Below are 19,167 nucleotides of genomic sequence, written 5' to 3'. Positions count from 1 at the left end.
GTGGCTAGCCTAGTCAAAGGATGGGCGGGCCCTGGTGCTTTCACTCCCATTTTTGCTCACGTAAGTCCAAAGACTTGGGTGTGGCACAGCCCTTATGTTATTGGCCAGACTGTGACACTTCACTGCACTTATGTTTAGGGTATACGATTTCTGGATTACTGGCTAGACTTTAAAAACACTTCAGTGGAAAGTGCAACAACTATAGCAGACAGATCATTAGTGAGCAGCAAGGTTCTAAGGGAATTCCAGATCAAGTTAAGATTATCTACTTCAACAACTCCTAAGAGAATTCAAGATCAAGTTAAGATTATCTGCTTCAACAACTTATTACAATACAAGAGATTTGTAAACCACAATCTTATGTTAGTCTTATGTTTCATCAGAACTCTGATGCAAGTAAGCATTTGAAAACCAGCACACATGAAACAAGCTTGAGGGAAAACTAGCAGCACGGTGTACACAAACTGAGGTTGAAGACAGCTGATTCAACAGTCAACTGTACCAAAAGAATAAGACATCTACATAACAAGCAACACAAGCAGACTAGGATCTGCCAAAAAGTGGAATTCATTTCTTGTCAGAGTACACCAGTAAAGACCACCACAAGAAGCACACTTATGGCACCAAGATCTTGTTCAATGGCCTGTGTCACCAATATTTGCTTTGTCAAGCGATGTAAGCCAGGTATTGGGAGCTACGTAAGTATAGCCTTGAAAAAAATCAGTATCATCTGCTTTTGGAGTAGAAGCTGGAGAATCTTGAACAGGAAGTTTGGTCCACCTCTCATCAAAATTTGCAATACACTCCATGCCACTCACCTCTGGCCTAAACTTTGGTTGTACATCACGCAACTCCAACTTCTTCCAGTTTATTGCCTTGAACCACTTGTGTTGCTTGATATCATCACTCCCATTCACCCCCGAGCCAAGCCGTTTCAAAGCCTCCTTTTGAAGTAACTACAAACATGCAAAAACAATCAAGAACCTATCTCTAAATACAGAACAACTCAAAGGGACCAAAATTCACATAGATTCCTTACCCCCTTCAGGAGTGAATGAGCTTCACTGGTCAAGTAAGACGGAAGCTTTATTTTGTCCTTAACTATTTTTTGTTGCAACTTGTGCCTGTTATTATGAGTAAATGGAGGCTGCCAACAAAACCCACTGTAAGAAAACCAAAGACCAAAACTAGATCAACAGGAGACACCTGCTGGTGCCGATTGAAGCGCACAAATACCTGACCAGTGAGCATCTCAAATAGTAGGATACCAACACTCCACCAGTCTGCAGCTTTTCCATGGCCCTTTGCAAGAACAATTTCAGGAGCCATGTATTCCACAGTTCCACACATGGAATTTGTAGGCTTAGAGTCATCAATCTCTTTGGCCAAACCAAAATCTGTGAGCTTCACCTGCAGATCCATCATTCAACAGAACTCCATCACTACTACAAACCGATAGGTAGCCAAGAATCTGATCAACAATTGGAACAACTACTATTTTCATGTTATGGTACAAGCTATCAGAACATGTTCACAGAATTTATAAATCTTGCAAAAGAGGTGAGGATTCCATGGATGTGTAGGCAAGCAGGTGCATGTGCAAGCCTGCACCTGTGCCTGCATGCATAATGGTTGCATGTGTGTGTTTGTATGTAGTGAGCCAAAGTCAATTTTGGAAGGTGATGATACCACAGAGCATCCAAAAAACTATGACCAGAGAATTGAGAGAGAGAATGTGTGTGTGTGTGTGTGTGTGTGTGTGTGTGTGTGTGTGTGTGTGTGTGTGAAGCTTGAAGAAGCGGCGAGGTCTCCATGTATGTGTAGGCAGGCAGGTGCATCTGTAAGACTGCACCTGTCTGTGCACATGATGTGTGTGTATCTGTGTGGTAAGCCGAAGTTTTATGAGGCGATACACCCAGAGCATCCAAAGTACAAAAAGCAGAGATTGAGAGAGAGAGAGAGAGAGAGAGAGAGAGAGAGAGAGAGAGAGAGAGAGTGTGTGTGTGTGTGTGTGTGTGTGTGTGTGTGTGTGCTGCGCACGTGGGTGCATGTGCATTGTGTAAGAGCCAAAGTCAAGTTTGAAAGGTGATCATGGCACGGAGCACATTCAAAATACAATGAGCAGTAAACTGAAAATGTGTGAGGTGAGGCAGGAAGAAGTCATATGAAACATAGACTTGAAGATAGCAGAAACCAACCACTGATGGCTATCAAATAATGCCTATCTGTTCGCAGTTGCTTTATTCATAAAAGTAACTGACTATCATCTTAGTGAATGTTCTGTGCTTGGTGAACTGAAAGCAATTAAGGTAGAGTAAGCTTCCAATTTTAAGAGAGACTGATAACTAATCTTTTCTATGTTGTAGAGCATCCTCCCTAGTTGTGGATCAAGGCTCATACATAGCAATTAACATATGCCATTTCCGAAAAGGTCTCCAAACAACTTCTAGTTTTTTTCTTTCAGCCACTCAGATTTTGGTACTCCTCAAGATTATGTTGCATTCTGGAGGTATGAAACTAGAGTACAAAAAGAAGATGGTGCTTTGGATATCCATGTTGGGCTGAGTAAGCCAGACTCTACAGCAATTTATCAGCCTGGAGTTGAATTCAACTATGCTGATGTATACCCACTGCCACTGTCTATTCTGGGTCCTAGGAGTATTAAATAACTATTATGTGATCAAGCAGTCATAATAGTCTAACAAGCTCTGGAAACCAATACTAATCTTCCTTGTTACAACTAAAGTGCCATGAATACAATCTTTGAAGGCAATCCAACCAAAACTGATACAAAACAACACAATGCTTTCTTTAGTAGTAATACACTTCTCATAGCCTGAACTATTCAAACTAACAAAATACTTACATGTCCTTCAGCATCCAAAAGTATATTTTCTGGCTTCAGGTCTCGGTGTATAATGCCATTATTGTGTAGATGTGCAACTGCTGCAACTATCTCAGCCGTGTACACTCGGGCCAAATCTTCACTGGAAAGATGGTAGTGTAGAACAAATGAGCTACAAAAAGAAGCTGCACTAAAGAATACTGCTCTAAGCAAATGGACTCAAAAATTGCACCTGAATGTTCCTTGTCTGTAGAGCTGAAAGAACAGATGCCCTCCATTGATAAAATCTAAAATTAAATAAAGCTTTGAGCGAGTCTGCGAAAACAATAACCAACTATCTGTGAGATAGGCAGCTCTAAATTCGAACTAAGCAGGAGAAAACAAGCTGACATCTTATCAGTCTTATGCAGACCTGTCGTTACTTTTTAAGTCTAATATAGACTTTAGAGATAGTAAGCTTTCTTTGTAAAGTTTGAGCGAGATCAAGCATGTGAATGCAATGCAGACAAACCACTGACTAGTTAAATTCAGGAGAATACACACTTCGTTCTCAAGGCCACGGAAACAGGACACAACTCATAATTTCCGTGTTACACCAATAGGTCAAGGAAGAACCTGAAACGAGTACCGAAGCTGAACAATGAAGGGATGAACCACTTTAGTTAGGATATCCCTCTCTGCTTTCATGTAATCCCCCTGATTTTTCTCCATAATCTTGTCCTTTCTCATGACTTTCATTGCAAAAATCTCCTGGGTATCGAGTTTCTCCACCTGAAAAACTTTCCCAAACGCGCCTTGGCCAACCACTCTCAGAAGCTTGAAATCCTGAGGCCCAAGCTTCTCTATATCAGTGCTGTAGACCTGAGCAGTTGATGAGCTCGCAGCTGTTCCTGTAGTTCCTCCATCAAGACCGCCATCGCTGGCGCTATCATCTGAGCCACTAAAGGAAATGCGTGGTGGTGATATACTAACAGCAGGCTTCTCCTCCTTGATGAAGCGCTTGGTATTGATCAGTGATTTTTGGGAATCAGAGTCATCCCATGAATGCAACAGTGATGAATGTCGAATGATGCTGGGCCGAGGGGATGGCCCGACAAAGGAATGAGAACGAGTGCAAATCACAGCAGGATCTCTACCTGCAACCATTTCCGCGACGCACCATGTAGAGGAGCTCTCTGACTCCGAGATCGCAGAGAGCTGCGGATGCGGGGAGGGTGTGGGTCCGAACACATCATTGAAGTCAAATTCTCCGCCATGGCAGGCATGTCCCGGTCCATCATCGTCTCCATATGATTGAGGAGGAACAATTGTGACCTTAGTGAGGTACGCCGGCTTCAATCTGCGCTCCCGAGCAGGGGCAGTCATACCTGCCATAGCTAGAGGAAAACAAATGCAAAGGGTAAGCTGCGGAGGGCGGCAACTGTGTGCACGATCCTTGCAAAGAGGGGGATGCCACAGGAGGATGCAGGCGAGAGGAAGGGCAAGGCGTAGAAGAGGTCCTTAAGCGAGGACCCAGAGAAGGGGGAAGCGGATGCCACCTGGGGTGTGGCGAGAGAGAGAGCTCGGATGCAGATCAGACTCATGAAGGGGTTCTGAGATGAGAGGAAGGTAGGGGTGTGCAGGAAGAAAAACAGGGGAGGAGTGAAAGGAGGTGTGAGAAGAAACGGAGGAATAAGGAAGGAGGAGAAAGCCCAGACCCAAAAAGCGGGAGAAGAAAGAAAGGGGAGAAGAGTGTCTCTGAATTTTGCCCCAATAATAATAATATTGTAATAAGGAATTAAAAGCAAGGGGGAGAAAAGAGGGCGCAAATTGCAAAGATATGGAGGCAGGATTTGCTTTGGTTCGAATATTTCGAAGGAATGTTCAATTGAGAAGGGCCAGGCGTACACGCAAAAAGACTGCAGCCGATCACCCAATCCCAGGAAGGATGCGATACCCGGAATTGAGAGAGAGAGAGAGCGAGCGCGCTAGCTCTACAACGCGCTGAATTGGATGTTGGAAAGGGAGAGGGAGGGGTGAGAGAGAGAGATCCTAACTAAAAGTCGATAAAGCAGAGAAAGATGATATATCCGAGAGAGAGAGACAGAGATCCTGTACACAGAGAGAGGAAGAAACAAAAGAAGGGATCTTCATTATCATTCATGCCTTTCTCCTCCAGTTGCTGCTCCACCTCCATCTCTTCCACCACCACCTCATCCTCCTCCATCCTACCCTGGCGCTGCAACTCTCTCTCTTTGTGCGCGCTATACACGATACACAGACGAAGGAAAGGAGTGGAGAGAGAGAGAGAGGAAAGAGCCAAATTCGGGGCTGTACCGTGTTGTATGGATAGATGGATAGACGGCAAGGCGAGAGAGAGAAAGAGCCAAATTTGGGGGTCGTATGGCTGGCGATGAATTGGCCACGCCCCCCGGCAGTGCGGCACTAGCTCCCCATTCGTGGTGGTGATGCTTCGCGTAGACACGGCCTGCCTCTCGTGGCTTTTGGATTAGGCTCCCTTCACACGCCATCTTCTTCATCGTTCCACTACGCATGCATGACCCACGCTTGTCTCAAACCACAGCTCAAAACTAACAACCAGAACGTGCTGCTTTGCCTAAGGCTGGGTTTGCAGAACTTGATGGTTGAGAAATGCATTTTTGGGTGGATAAGGTCCAAAAATATCCTTGCCAATGGCCTTAAGCTCACACGCATGGGCAAAATAGACTTTTTTTAATGTTCCGTGGCTTGTATGTTTACAGATGGTGGCAAAAGATTCAAGATTTTCCATTTGATAGAAGTGTGCAATTTGTGAGGAATTGAAAAGTTAAGATCAAGTCACATGATAGATTTCAAATTACAAACATGGTTGAAAAGCAATATTAATTATAACATTGATCTAGAAAGAGAGGGTACATCAACTACCAAAGAATATATTAGAAAAATACATGAAAACGATGCTTTTTCTTTCGGGTGGAAGATGATGACGTCTTACTTTCCGAAATGTTATCACCAAAGGCTTGATGTACTTTTTTCCTTACATATTCTTTATATATTGATTTTGCAATGTTGTTGCGTCGTCGATCAACCCCAGAACCAAAGTCATTTGGTACAACTCCGCCACCACCTTCATGGCCTCTTTGTGCTCACTCCATTGCATCTTCTACTTGGACAAGATATATTGCTTGCATCTCAACCATTGAGTTTATTGATGTTCTTTGATCCCATTCCATTGAGCTACCAAGTTGCAAACTTGTCTCATCCTCACATACCAATTCCATGTTAAAAGAGTCACCAGGGCATATACAAATATTATGTAACACAAGACAAGCAACTACAAGATCTGGCACATTATGTAGATCCATGTCACATCTCTTTAGCAATATGCGAAACCCTGCCTTTAACATACCAAAAGCAAAAGGCAAGGTATAGAAGGCAAAAGCCCATGTTTTAGCATGGAAAGCAAGGTAATGAACTTCTATATAAGATGCATAGATTGATGTATAAAGGTCTGAGCAATCAAGAAAGCTATCTTATGCAAATATCTCGTGGATTGAAGTGATTCTACCAATTGACAAGTACATTGTGCCTAGAAAGACTTGCTCGGGAGTACCTACTTTTTTGGAGTAAATTTACATGTGACCTATTGCTATAGGTGAGATTATCGAAGAGATTTATTGTTGTAAACAAGAATTTGTGATAAGATTTTGACAAAGAGAGTGGGCTAAAGTACATTTGGCTCATCCATAATGCATTCTGAGTTATTTTGGTTAGTGTATGAAGCATAGCCTTTCATTGTACTTTTGTCTAAATTGATGAGATTTCAAGTGATTTTGACTTTGGCATCTAGAGTAGAAATCATAAAGTTAAATTGTACATGAATCTAAAGGCTAAAGTGATGAGATTTCAAGAGATTGAAACAACTTGGAGAGGTTCTTAGTGGGTTAGCCTTGTGACAAAATAAATGGGAAGTGTGTAAATGTTTCACATAAGTGAAGTGATTATTTGTCATTTATAGATACAGAAATGTATTGGTTGCAATTAGTTGAAACTAGTTCGAGTTCAATACCTCATTTTGTTTGATAAGCATGACAATACCTCATTTTGTTTGATAAGCATGTGACAGTTGAATAATCAACTGTAGAACAAACATTAACTCATCGATAACTTTTTAGTCTCATAGTACAATTTGCTCGATTCTGTGTGTCTACATTTACCCGACTCTAGACTTAGCATGGTCTGACAAAGTCTTTGCTATACCTACATAGACACCTTAACTCTATGATAGATGTTGGCAAGGGTGAGCTACTCACATTCTTTTTCTTCTATGATTTAATCTATATATAGCAAAGAAGGTAAGAATGAAACACTTCTATGGAAGCTAGTAGGGTGAATTCAAAAGGCCATTAATGAGAGATTGCCACATCAAGCAAATTGTGTCATGCCAAAAGGGTCAAGATGTTTACATTTCTAGGGTAGGTAACATTTAAATGGCTCGACTACCTTATACCTTTGTAGATTGAGCACACGGAGTTGCAAAATAAATTGCATTTCAACTTACTAGCTTTGCCTTTTATGCTTGTGATATAACATAGTTTTTGACTTGCAAATAAATGAAGGATGGCAAATTGGGGTTGTTGCCTTTACAAGGACATCCACAAAGAGTAGTGGAGTTTCTCACTTCTAAACTTTATCTCGTTAGCAAGGAAGGCTATGAACTCCACGTCCAAGTCAAGTGCATATGGAACTTTCTTTCAATAACAAGAGAGAGAAAGACCTTTCATGTTGTCAAAGCAAAGGTCCATGTTAGCATCACTTAGGGTAGTAACTAGATTACATTGACATTTGGGGATAGTCCCTTTACCATTGGGTGTTGTAAACACATGTAGTCAATTCTAGCATCCCTGCGCTTGCAAACTTCACATATGGACTCATAGAGGTCAAGTTTACCTATGTATGTCGTTACTCTTACAAGCTAGATTGGTTTTTATCTCTAGACATTATATCTTACTCATTGATTGATAGCCACAATTTTAAAATGGGAATATTACTTCCAAGGGAGGAACCATGAAAGCAAACTTGAAGTTAACCAAAAAGGTGAACCCTAAGAGGGTTTTCTTTTGGTGGTGAGCTTAAAATCATAATTGTGATTTTTGGCATCGATTCCCTTCCTACAAGGAGTTTGGGAGGGAATGCTAATAGATAGGAAACATACATGTTTAGTGAAACTTTATCATTTGGGGAAAGTTTATTGCCCATTTGAATAATTTTGAGTAGTTTTCAAGTAATAGGTGGTGATGGTTGGTTTAAGTCAAATAATTGTATTGTTGTTGCAACTATGAAGTCCCTTAGAGAGTCTTAAGTTGAACTTCACCGATTCAATATGTACTATGCTTTTGACTTACCAACCCTTTGCCCTTTAGAATAAATACCTACTATGCTTTTGAAATTTGTGATGCCAACTCTTCATATGCTACATTATGACTCCACTATCCAATATTGTAAAAGGCTCATTCACATGCCATGACCTCCAAATGTCTAATTTTTGCTAATGCCTAAGAGACATTCATTAAACCTTTGTTATATGTTCCCTTAATGATCAAACAACTATCTTCAACTTGAGACTTTGAGTACGAAATAGTATTGCATGCATTATTTTGACTTTTAACTACTACCGTGAGCGACTCTCAAGAAACTAGGCCACACATATTGATTCCAAACATGTTTCCCTTTGATCTTATATGACATTGACTTGTAAGTGTTGAGAATAATCAATGTCTATCACTCGGACATAGTAGTTGAGTACAACCAAAATTCTACCATTGTTAAAGAAAGCCAACTATTGCTTTTCAATTCGAGAGACCAAAAAGATATGGAAGAATCATATCCCATTTACTAGTGCAAAATTTTGGCATAACCATTTTAAAGGATAAGACAACTCAAGAATACTCTCCACTTGCAAGTTTTAGGGACTTCCTTCCAACTAGAAAGAATATAAAAGATGTTCAATATCCTTGTAAGTTCAAGTCTAAGCTTTATTGCATAATTCTCAATAATTAATTTCCATTTTTCCTATTTAAGTATTACATTATTTCAACATGTTAAGGGGTTGAATGACAATATCTTCCATAAATTAACATATATTTTTGTAGGGAAAGAGATTAGGGTACAAGCACATAGATGAGAAGCCATCGTACATAAGGGCTTAGCTCAAAAACGTCATGTCCATAGAAATAACACTCTTCTTCGTAAAACTACCATTGATATTTGGTGATTGTGTGTTATCCAAATGTTAGGAGATATAGGGCAATACTCCAAGGTGGGCTTTAGAAGTTTTTTTAAATAAATTCATTACGTTATTTAGGTGGTTGTATTTCTCTTGGCATATTAAGTAGATTTGTTATTTTCTTTCAACATAGGTATCGTGCAATCATTGTAGTCCTTAACCATACAATAGCAAATATTGACTAGTAAATAAAGAAAGCACAAATTGCACAAGAGAATTTTTGAGACAAAAAGTGTAAGACAAAATCATTGGGTATAATCTCGGGTGAGCACCTCCCCCATGTATGTATTTATAGATTTGTACTAAGAGTTTTATACTAAAAAATACTTGAAAATCATCCTCTTTTTGAGTTTCTTACTTTTTTTAACATGAATGCCATGCTTTTGTCTAGTGATATCTAATTCCTATGAAATAAATCTACACTAAGGTTTTTAAAAATAATAATCTAGGCCATTAGGCCTTGCATACAAGTTAAATTGAAATAAATGGCACGGACATGCATACAATATCTTCAAGCCAAAGAGCATCCAAAAACACAATATTTATGTGTAATGAAATGTGCAACAATAACCACCATGAAATAAGGTGCTTAAATTTTATTGATTTATTTTGTAAGTTCATTTCTATTGTTTTTAAGCCTTGTAATTGTGGTAGAAGCTTATTGTGAATCAAAGTGTCAATCTTTATGCAATGCAATCTATGCTACCTATACTATGTTATTATTTGGCTTGGGGTTTTGGGAATCCCGAACCTCCCAAAAGGTTCGGTGCCGAAGCAAGATTTTTATGAAAGAAGGACTGATATGTGACTTAATATGGATGATTCCTAAGTGATTAATGAAGAGTTGCAGGCTGCTTAATCACTAAATGTCCTAGAGCTCCAGCATGCCGTCGAACACAGGTCTCTCTCTCTCTCTCTCTTTGGGGCTGCTGAGTTGGCGGCACGAGTCTGCTGAGCCGAGTGATCCGAGCGTCAGCCTGCTGAGCGAAATCGGGTGTGAGCCGCCGGGTACTGGGCGTGAGCCGGTGGGTGTGAGCCACCGGCTGCTAGGCATCTGAGCTGGCGTTGCAACGAGGGCGTGAGCTAGCATGAGCCTACTGAGCCGCGGGCTTGAGCTTGCTGAGCAAGCATGAACCAGGTGTGAGCCGCCGACTACCGAGTGTGAGCCGCAGTGAGCATGATCCGGTGTGAGCCGTCGGCTACTGAGTTGGCGTCCGACGAGGTGGCGGGGCATCACAGCGCCTCTCTCTCTCTCTCTCGATTGGCGTGAGCTTCTCAGCACCTTTGAGCTGGCATAAGGGGGGCATCGCAGCGAGCTATTGAGCGGGCAGGGGGCATCACAATCTCTCTCTCTCTCTCTCTCTCAATCGGTGTGACCTACTGGGTGGGGGAAGGAGGGGAATTGTACTGTTGTCACTCTGCGCACGGCAAGCTTGCAATGAAGCTGAAGCTGATATTATGAGGAAGGGGTACGTAAATAGGGCAGGATAGTAAGATCCATGATTGAGCAAGTGATCATCATGAGCTGCTATGTGGGCGGAGAATGAGAAGGTCATGCCGTGTTAACACGCCTCACATTAAATATCAGTCTGCCTGGTGCACGTGGCACCCGGTCACAGCCGGTGATAATGAAAAGCACTTTTTTTGGGCCAAAATGTTACTATGTCACTTGTTACTGCCAAGAATTGAACCCACACTAACCACTCAACCATCAACCATCTTACCTGTGCACATTAGTTGACAAAAGATGAATTCATTAAATTTATATATTAAAAAAATGTGTGCAAGGTCATCAACACGTGACTTGTCTACGGGTGATAGCCCATAGCAAGCCGATATATAACGTGAGCTTGCCAACACCTTCCTTCTTGATGAGGTGGTGGTGCAGTACTATTGTGGGCGCTTGAATATTTCCTTCATACACATGTTTGAGACATGGAGGGTTTAGAGTTCACGTTTCACATGTGCGGGGGGAGGAGGGGTCATGTTCCATTGGTCAAACCTGAAGGGCAGGAGGTGTCATGACTCACCTGAGCATGTATCTCTCTCTATCAAAATTATACATTAAACCATTTCAAATGGATTTTTGTTATCTAATGTAATGGCACTCTTACGTAGGTATTATTGATAGGGCTAGTTTGGTTCATTAGGTTTGGGCTCTACCACTTGGTTAGGTTTGTTCAGTTGTTTGATATATTTTATAATACTTTTTTTTTTTTTTTTGCAAGTATATATTGTGCCTTTGGGGATGTGGGGCAAGGTTTGAACTCATGCACCCCTCAAACTCAACCCACACTCAAACCACTACGCCACAACCCCATTGGCTTATAATACTTTATAATTATTTATAATAGTTCATGATTTTTTAAGACCGTGAAAGTTTATAGTAGTTTTAATTTCTATTGTATTATATAGTTTGATAGTTGAATGATATATTTTAATAGTTTAAAATTAAAGAATATTAACATATTATATTTAGTTATTGATGTTGCTATTTTAATATGTTTAGAAGCGTGTGTGTACGTACACACACACACACACACACACACACACACACACACACACACACACACACACACACACACACACACAGACACAGAGCTTTGTAGTTCATAAATGTTTTAATATGTTAATATTTTTAAATATTATTTATTTTACATATTATTATTTCAAGCATATAAATATGCTAAGTATTATAGTTTGAGATTATTTAATAGGTATATTAATATTATTTAATATATTTATTATTTAAGTTTAGTATTATTTTAATATGTTAATATTTTTATTTTTTGAAATTATATATATAAGATATTATACTTTGGAATTGAATATTACTCTGTGTGTGTGTGTGTGTTATTTTAACACATTTATGATATATAAATGTTTATATATAAATATAAATATATTATATACATATTTATATGTATGTGTGTATCATAGCTCATTATTGTTTGTATTTTTTGACATTGTATTTGTTATTTTAGCACATTTATTATTTAAGTTTAATATTATTTTCAAATGTTAATATATTAAGTTATAAATGTTTAATATTCTAAAATGCAAGTATAAGATATTGTCGTTTTGAATTGAATATTATTTTTGAGATGTGTAAAGATGTACATGTGTGCATGTGTTATTTTACCGTATTTATGATTTATGTTATTTTAAGATTTTTAGAATAAGTCATACAAATAGCATCCAACTTCCTTATTTTCTAAAATAGTTTATCAAAATATGTTATAATATTTAATAGTCTATAACAAAATAAGATATTATAACGTATTAATATTTTTAACATAAGCTATATAGATAGCATCTAACTCACTTATTTCCCAAAATCGTACAACACATGATAGAGATAGTTTTATAGTTAAATAATAATCTTACAATCTCTTTATATGACTTCATCAAACATACCCTTCTTGGAGTCGAAAACTTTAGGCCTTATATATGAAGATCTTAGAACGTAGTTAAAAGTGAATAATGAGGCCCACTATGTCTATTGATAACCTAAGTTTTTGTGTTATTCACTTTTTGGATTGAATATTATATTGTTTGTGTGTGTGTGTGTGTGTGCGTGTCATTTCAACTCATTTATGATATATAGAGGTGTAAATATATTATATACATATACATATGTATGTATATTTTGTATTTTTGACATTGTATTGGTCATTTTAATATTTTTATTATTTAAGTTTAATATTGTTTTCAAATGTTAATATTTTAAGTTGTAAATGTTTGATATTTTAAAATGCAAGCATAAGAGGTTACATTTTTGAACCAAATATTACTTTTAAGATGTGTGTGTGTGTGTGTATGTGTGCATGCGTGCATTATTTTGATGTATTTATGATATATGTTATTTTAAGACTTTTAGAATAAGTTATGTAGATAGGATCCGACTCCCTTGTTTTCCAAAATTTGTTATCAAAAAAAGTTATAATATTTAATAGTCTATGATAAAATAAAGCTCATTCTATCCATTATAGCAAATGTTAAAGCCTAATGCCATCCACTGCTTTAAACTCTTAGCAATGCTGCTCTCTATAATGATCTCAAAACATTGACATTCTTATTGTTATGTAATACCATGAGCCAACCTTTTCAAAACATTGATCAATTTTCAAATCATTACCAGTAGTTGCCTATAATAAAATGTTTTATGGAATTATTTAAATGAAATGAATGCGTTGCTTTCAGATTTCCACAAACTCCAATCAATATGGGATTACCATATCGAAGAACTGGTAGAGAGTGTATGTTGCATATATTGTAGACAAGTGCTTAATTCTACAAGGTGTAGACAAAGACAAACTGCTAGACTTAGGGCTCAAATGGTTAGACTACAAATAGAAAATGCTTGGTGGAAGAAACTAGAGAACTCTTCTATCATAGTTGCGTGTAATAACATTTCACAAAGAAGAGGAGCTTCTTTTATGAGACATGATAGGATGATTTGTATGATGCCTTTTTTTGCCACTCAATATCATATTTGGGGCAAGGCATTCAAAATGTTATTTCTCATGCAAAAATTTCTCATGGAAGTAGCAAAGTAGATGTCCTTATGCATGAGGCTTCAATGTCAACGACAAGTGGCATTGATAGAAATGGGCAAAGAGTGAATAGAATAATTTAGTTAATGGCTCATGTATTAATAATGCTCCTACATTTAATCCTCAAAATGATGGATTTTTCTCTATTTTACATGCTCTACTTGCAACCATTGGACTACTCTATTTTCCTTGGGTTGTTCTTCTCTCTGGGTTTAGTGTGAGGACATATGTCCTTGTTACAACCCCTAATCTATGCGAGACGCATAATAGGACCGCAATGCTTCGTACATAGGAATATAGCATACTATTATAGGTAGCATTGAAAATGACTTTGTTGCTTCAAGAAACAAGCAAAAAACTCAGAAGTAACTCCATAAAACCTTGAGAAAATACTGCACAGTACTTATGACAACATTATGAGGAAAAAAGATAGATAATATTGTTGTAGTAAGCACAAAAATAGGGTAGAAACATGATGCAAAACTGATCAAGATAGATTTGCATTGTCAAGATCCCCTCATACATCAGGTCATGACTAGTAAATGAGACGTGAATGACACCTCTTTAGGTCACACCTAGAATTTCATACATAACCATAATTCATGAGGCATCTAAAGTCTACTCACATAAGAAAATACTAAAGACTAAGGCAATAAAACATACTAAGGGTAAAGATCATGTGTTAAGCCATGGCTAACACCTAATACAACTCGGTGGATGGCTAAAATAGGGATGACTTGAACCCTTGCATGTCATGGTGTCAAATGCCTTATCAAAAGTAGATATACCTAATGAGATAAGTTATGCCTTACCAAAAGCCTTTCACCTTGAAGTGAGCCACATAGAGAAGCAATGAGTAGAGCCTCTCTAGTAGAATACTCATTTCCCCCAAAACAATTGCATAATTCACTCAAAGACATTCGCAAAACTATAGGCATATAGATAATAAACATGATGGAAAACAAAAAGAAACTGATAGTCTACCCAAACACTTCATGAGCTATGATGCTCATGAAGCTTATGAGAATTAGAAACATAAGCTTCATGAGGTAATTTAGCCCCATGTATCTCATGAATAGATAATGGTACAATACCTATCTCATGAAACTTTTTAGGAGTAAGCTTCTCGATCTTGCTAATTAAAGTCCAAAAATGCTTCATCAATATCAGACTTTGCTACATCAAAAGCATGCATGCTAGCAACCTTTCCAAATTGTACTACCATTTTATAGTTGAGATAGAACCATAATCATCTCATCATACTTCTTTTGTAACATATCCATCCTCTCCCTTAAAGAATCCTTCTCTTGTAAATTTTTAGAAATGAAAGATTGTTGTAGCAAAGCATAATGTCTACTAATCACTTGTGACATTCTATTCATCATAATAGTCCATTGTTCTTTCAAAAGGAGAAAGATTGCACTTCTTGCACCGGAATTGCAGAAATGCTTTTAAAATTCTGCACTACCTATAGGAGGACACCATGTTGTTTTGGAAATTGCAAATAAGGAAAGTTACTTTCTACCACCAATATGTCAACAAACCAAGTAAAATTAATTATTTAAAAGTATTGACAATTGTTTCCACCAAACTTCTTCCATAACTCATAAATATCCATTGAATCTTGTAATCCAACTTACGGGACCGTAGTGATCACTTGCGAAGAACATTGACTTCCACTTCATATTGAACTTGTGAATAATTCTTATGGTCATCATAATATGATTGAATAAATCTCCTCAATCTAAAAACCTTTAGTATAACAGGCTTGATAGTATCTTCGTGTAAGATTACTAAAATGAAAATACCTTATTCCACATATTTTACAATGTCAACATGCCAAGGTTGGAAACCCATCAAGTAGAATCACAAAAATATATAATTTTCAATCGACCATACTATAGGAGTCCTCACCTAGTAGGGGTTCCTAGTTTAGTTGTCGTCCTAGGTCAGGTAGGCAAGCTAGACCACCACTTAGGAAGACCTTTTTGATAGTTCTTTTTAGCCAATCTATATTGGAGTAATTGCTTTGCAACTAGCTTGATCTCTTTGTCATATTATTCTTGGATTATTCATCATGGAACTCATGCTTTGATTTTGTCAGGGGATAGGATGAGAGATGTGTTATATTATGTTATGTACTTTATTTGAAGTAGCTTGATGCTCTTTATGGTTTATGGATGTGCAAATGAGTTCATGGGTTCGATAGGCTGAGTCACCCTATCTCGTGGTCGGCAATGAGTGCTAATTTCAAGAGAAAATTTAAAGCACAAAAGTGACCTGGGAGCTAATAAGTGGCAATTTTGGTGAAAAACATGTCAATCACAGATCAAGGAGCTGGAGTTTTTGTAGGTTCATGTTGATGTTAGGAATCCAATGCAAGTGCCTGTTCGTTGAGTCCATTTGATCCCCCATTTAATGGCCAGAAGGTTTGGTGTTATGAAGTAGTTACTTTGATTCAGAAGGTAAAAATAACATCCAAGAGACCAAATGCACAATTTTTGAAATTTTGGATAATTTTAGATGGATCTACAAGGCGTTTATGGGTGAAAATGAAGATTTTAGAATCCAAAGTGGTTCATGGTGCAAAGTGATCAAGGCACAAGAGATAAAGTATTTTGAAGTTTGAGATATACTGAAGTGCCAAATTGAGTCTACAATTAATGAAGAAATATCTAGTCATCACTTTGACATTAATTATGTACACTTGAGGTAGAATTTAGGGCAGAGAGACCTTAATTTACATGGGAATGTGAAGCGGGCAGCCAAGGAGTCAAAGAAGGCTCAAAAACATGTGGGCATATCCAATTTGAAGGGGCACTTATGGTAGGCCTCAAAGGGGTGATTTTTCTTGATATGTCTAGTCATTTGGAAGAGAGAAAGAAGGGAAAAAAGCGGGCAAAAAAAAAAAGCCATTATGTTGGATTTATGATGATTGATGTGTGCGAGATCATCATTTCTTATGTGTGATGGATGAAACAAAGTCCCCTCGCTATCATCTATGCGATGATATACATTTTGTGGCATGATATAAAGAATAAAGAATGCCAGTTTTTAGTCTTTCTCTCTCCTCCATCAGAACAATCTTTCTCTATTCTTCCTTTCCTCTTGCATAATGGCTATTCTTATGAGAGAAGTGAAATCGATGAGAGAGAGAGAGAGAGAGAGAGAGAGAGAGAGAGAGAGAGAGAGAGAGAGAGAGAGAGAGAGAGAGAGAGAGAGAGAGAGAGAGAGAGAGAGAGAGAGAGAGAGAGAGAGAGAGAGAGAGAGAGAGAGAGTTATGTGAAAGATACGGTTTGTGGCATGTTTCTAGATCATTGTGGAGTGCCACCAAGCATCTTAGTAGCTATCTCAAGCGTTAGGCAGATGGCCTTGGAATCCACATGGCACCTCATTCGTGTTACGACGTATAAGCGATTTTTGGTTAAGTTCATTAATTTTCATAGTAAATGAAATAAATTAAAAGATTGTTTTTGAGAGTGAAAAAGTGATATAAATAATTAAATCTTAACACTTCACATTTATTGTTTGTTTTTTTGAATATTTATTAAATAAATAGATAAAAAATCATAAATAATAGAACAAAATAAGAAAAAATACCAATAAATATTAGAATATTGAGAATGAATCCAAGAATCATAAAATATAATTATATTATATATATAAATTTAAAAACAAAAAAAACATTTTCGTGTCTAAATAAGGTGTTTTGGTAGCACATGGGAGTAGTCTCGGTGCCGTTCATGGTGTGCTAAAGGAATCCATGTGTGAAAAATAAAAAAAATAATTGTTAAAGAGAATTATTTTTTGCTGCACTTCATGAGTAAGATGGTCATGTATTATTTATGTTCCCAAAGGTAGCATGAGTTAGGAGGACTCAATGCCTTTAGGGTGTGTTTAGCAATGACACAAGAAGTAAAAAATTAACGGAAAGATGTAAATGAATTATTGTTGCACATTCACACTTTGGTTGTCTCATTAAACATATTTATGCATATTCATTCACGTTTTGTATACAAATCGAATATTGCATATATCGTCGCACTGTAGTTGTATTCTATTAATCGAATATGCAAGGTACATCCAAGCCCTTGAGATACATGGGTCATAAGGGATATTACTGAGGAAAGAGTGGACAATGTTACACTTGTGTTTTATGTTTAGACAACACATCCTAGGGCCAATCCCTAGGATATAAGAGAGCCGTAGGAGCCACAACAATTGGTTGGGGGGTACTTTGTAAGTGTATGCAACAAGATGCAGTTAGTCACCTATATGTGTGGTATACTCCCTCTGTTAGAGTTAAGATGGGAAAAATCATTGGACTACAAATCAATACAAATACATGATTTAGGTAGATTAGTGTGTAGCCTCTAGAAGCTCCTAGTCGCAAGGCTGTGAGGGTGACCTTTGTTGTCTTGTGTCCATGAGTCTTTATAGTCAAGCTTCTTAGAGAAAATAATAAGAAAAGAAAAGGTAAACTACAAGTTGAAAAGTGTGAGGGACAGTTGTACATGTGCATTACCAACACAATGTGATGCTTTACAATATGACACACTACAAGGATTTGAGCTAGTAGCGACGCCGATTAGCGACGGCGGATAGTGGCGTCGCTATTGGCGTTGCTATCCGCCGTCGCTAATAACGTTGCTATTTGCATCGCAAATAGCGATGCAAATAGCGATGTAAATAGCGACGCTCCACAGGGAAAAAAAGCGGCTGAAACCGAGCGCGGTTTTCATTTTGCGTTTGCGGCTTGTGAGTTTTGAGAGCGAGAGCGAGGGAGAGAGTGACCGTTGTGAGAGAAGGAGAGGAAGAAGACTTGTCGTCACCGCCGCCGCCGCCGCCGTTGTTCACAAAGGAGAGGAGGAGCCTTCATCGCAAAGAGGAGCCGCCCCACGCTCGCCATATCTCATCGGTGAGTCTCCCTCTCTCTTTATTTTGCTTGTTTAAGGTTTAAGTCACTCTCTTTTGCTTGTTTAGGAGAGGAAATGAGAGAGAAAGAGAGGGAGAGGGAGAGAGAGGGAGAGAAAGAGAAAGAGAGGGAGAGGGAGAGGGAGAGGGAGGGGGAGGGGGAGGAAATGAGAGAGGGAGAGAAAGAGAAAGAGAGGGAGAGGGAGGGAGAGGGAGAGTGCATTCTTTCTCTCCCTCTCCCTTTTGCTTGTTTAATGCTTAAATCACTTTCTTTTTTGCTTGTTTAGGAGAGGAAATGAGAGAGTAAGAGAGAAAGAGAGGGAGAGGGAGAGGGAGAGGGAGGGAGAGGGAGAGAAAGAGAAAGAGAAAGAGAAAGAGAGGGAGAGGGAGAGGAAGGGGGAGGAAATGAGAGAGGGAGAGAAAGAGAAAGAGAGGGAGAGTGCATTGTCTCTCTCCCTCTCCCTTTTGCTTATTTAATGTTTAAATCACTTTATTTTTTGCTTGTTTAGGAGAGGAAATGAGAGAGAAAGAGAGGGAGAGAAAGAGAGGGAGAGGGAGAGGGAGGGGAAGGAAATGAGAGAGGGAGA

General features: G+C 38.4%; 1 protein-coding gene across 1 annotated transcript; it reads right to left on the bottom strand.

Annotated features, from left to right (window-relative positions):
- Nucleotides 1-347: 347 nt before the first annotated feature.
- On the bottom strand, nt 348-5,260 carry LOC148033314 (serine/threonine-protein kinase AtPK1/AtPK6-like). Its single transcript, XM_087681217.1, has 6 exons — nt 3,461-5,260; nt 3,078-3,160; nt 2,867-2,987; nt 1,237-1,410; nt 1,040-1,147; nt 348-956 (listed from the first exon to the last, which is right to left on the bottom strand). Exons 1-6 carry the CDS (start codon nt 4,217-4,219, stop codon nt 636-638), a joined length of 1,566 nt encoding a protein of 521 aa, XP_087537343.1. The 5' UTR covers nt 4,220-5,260; the 3' UTR covers nt 348-635.
- Between the last annotated feature and the right edge of the window lie 13,907 nt (nt 5,261-19,167).

Source organism: Lygodium microphyllum, chromosome 7 (genome assembly GCF_053477565.2).
Source record: "Lygodium microphyllum isolate KBCC chromosome 7, Lygodium_microphyllum_v1.1.10, whole genome shotgun sequence".
Classification (NCBI taxonomy): Eukaryota; Viridiplantae; Streptophyta; class Polypodiopsida; order Schizaeales; family Lygodiaceae; genus Lygodium; species Lygodium microphyllum.
Note: the sequence above shows the minus strand (reverse complement) of the source record. Positions and strands in the feature narration are given on the sequence as shown.

What these genes read in the sequence shown, in the direction of transcription:
- LOC148033314 (XM_087681217.1), bottom strand. Translation starts at nt 4,219, where the DNA reads ATGGCAGGTATGACTGCCCCTGCTCGGGAGCGCAGATTGAAGCCGGCG. An exon ending in TTGAGATGCTCACTGGTCAG is followed by an intron (nt 1,148 to 1,236) that starts GTATTTGTGCGC and finishes TTTTGTTGGCAG; the next exon opens with CCTCCATTTACTCATAATAA. An exon ending in CTCATTCACTCCTGAAGGGG is followed by an intron (nt 957 to 1,039) that starts GTAAGGAATCTA and finishes GCATGTTTGTAG; the next exon opens with TTACTTCAAAAGGAGGCTTT.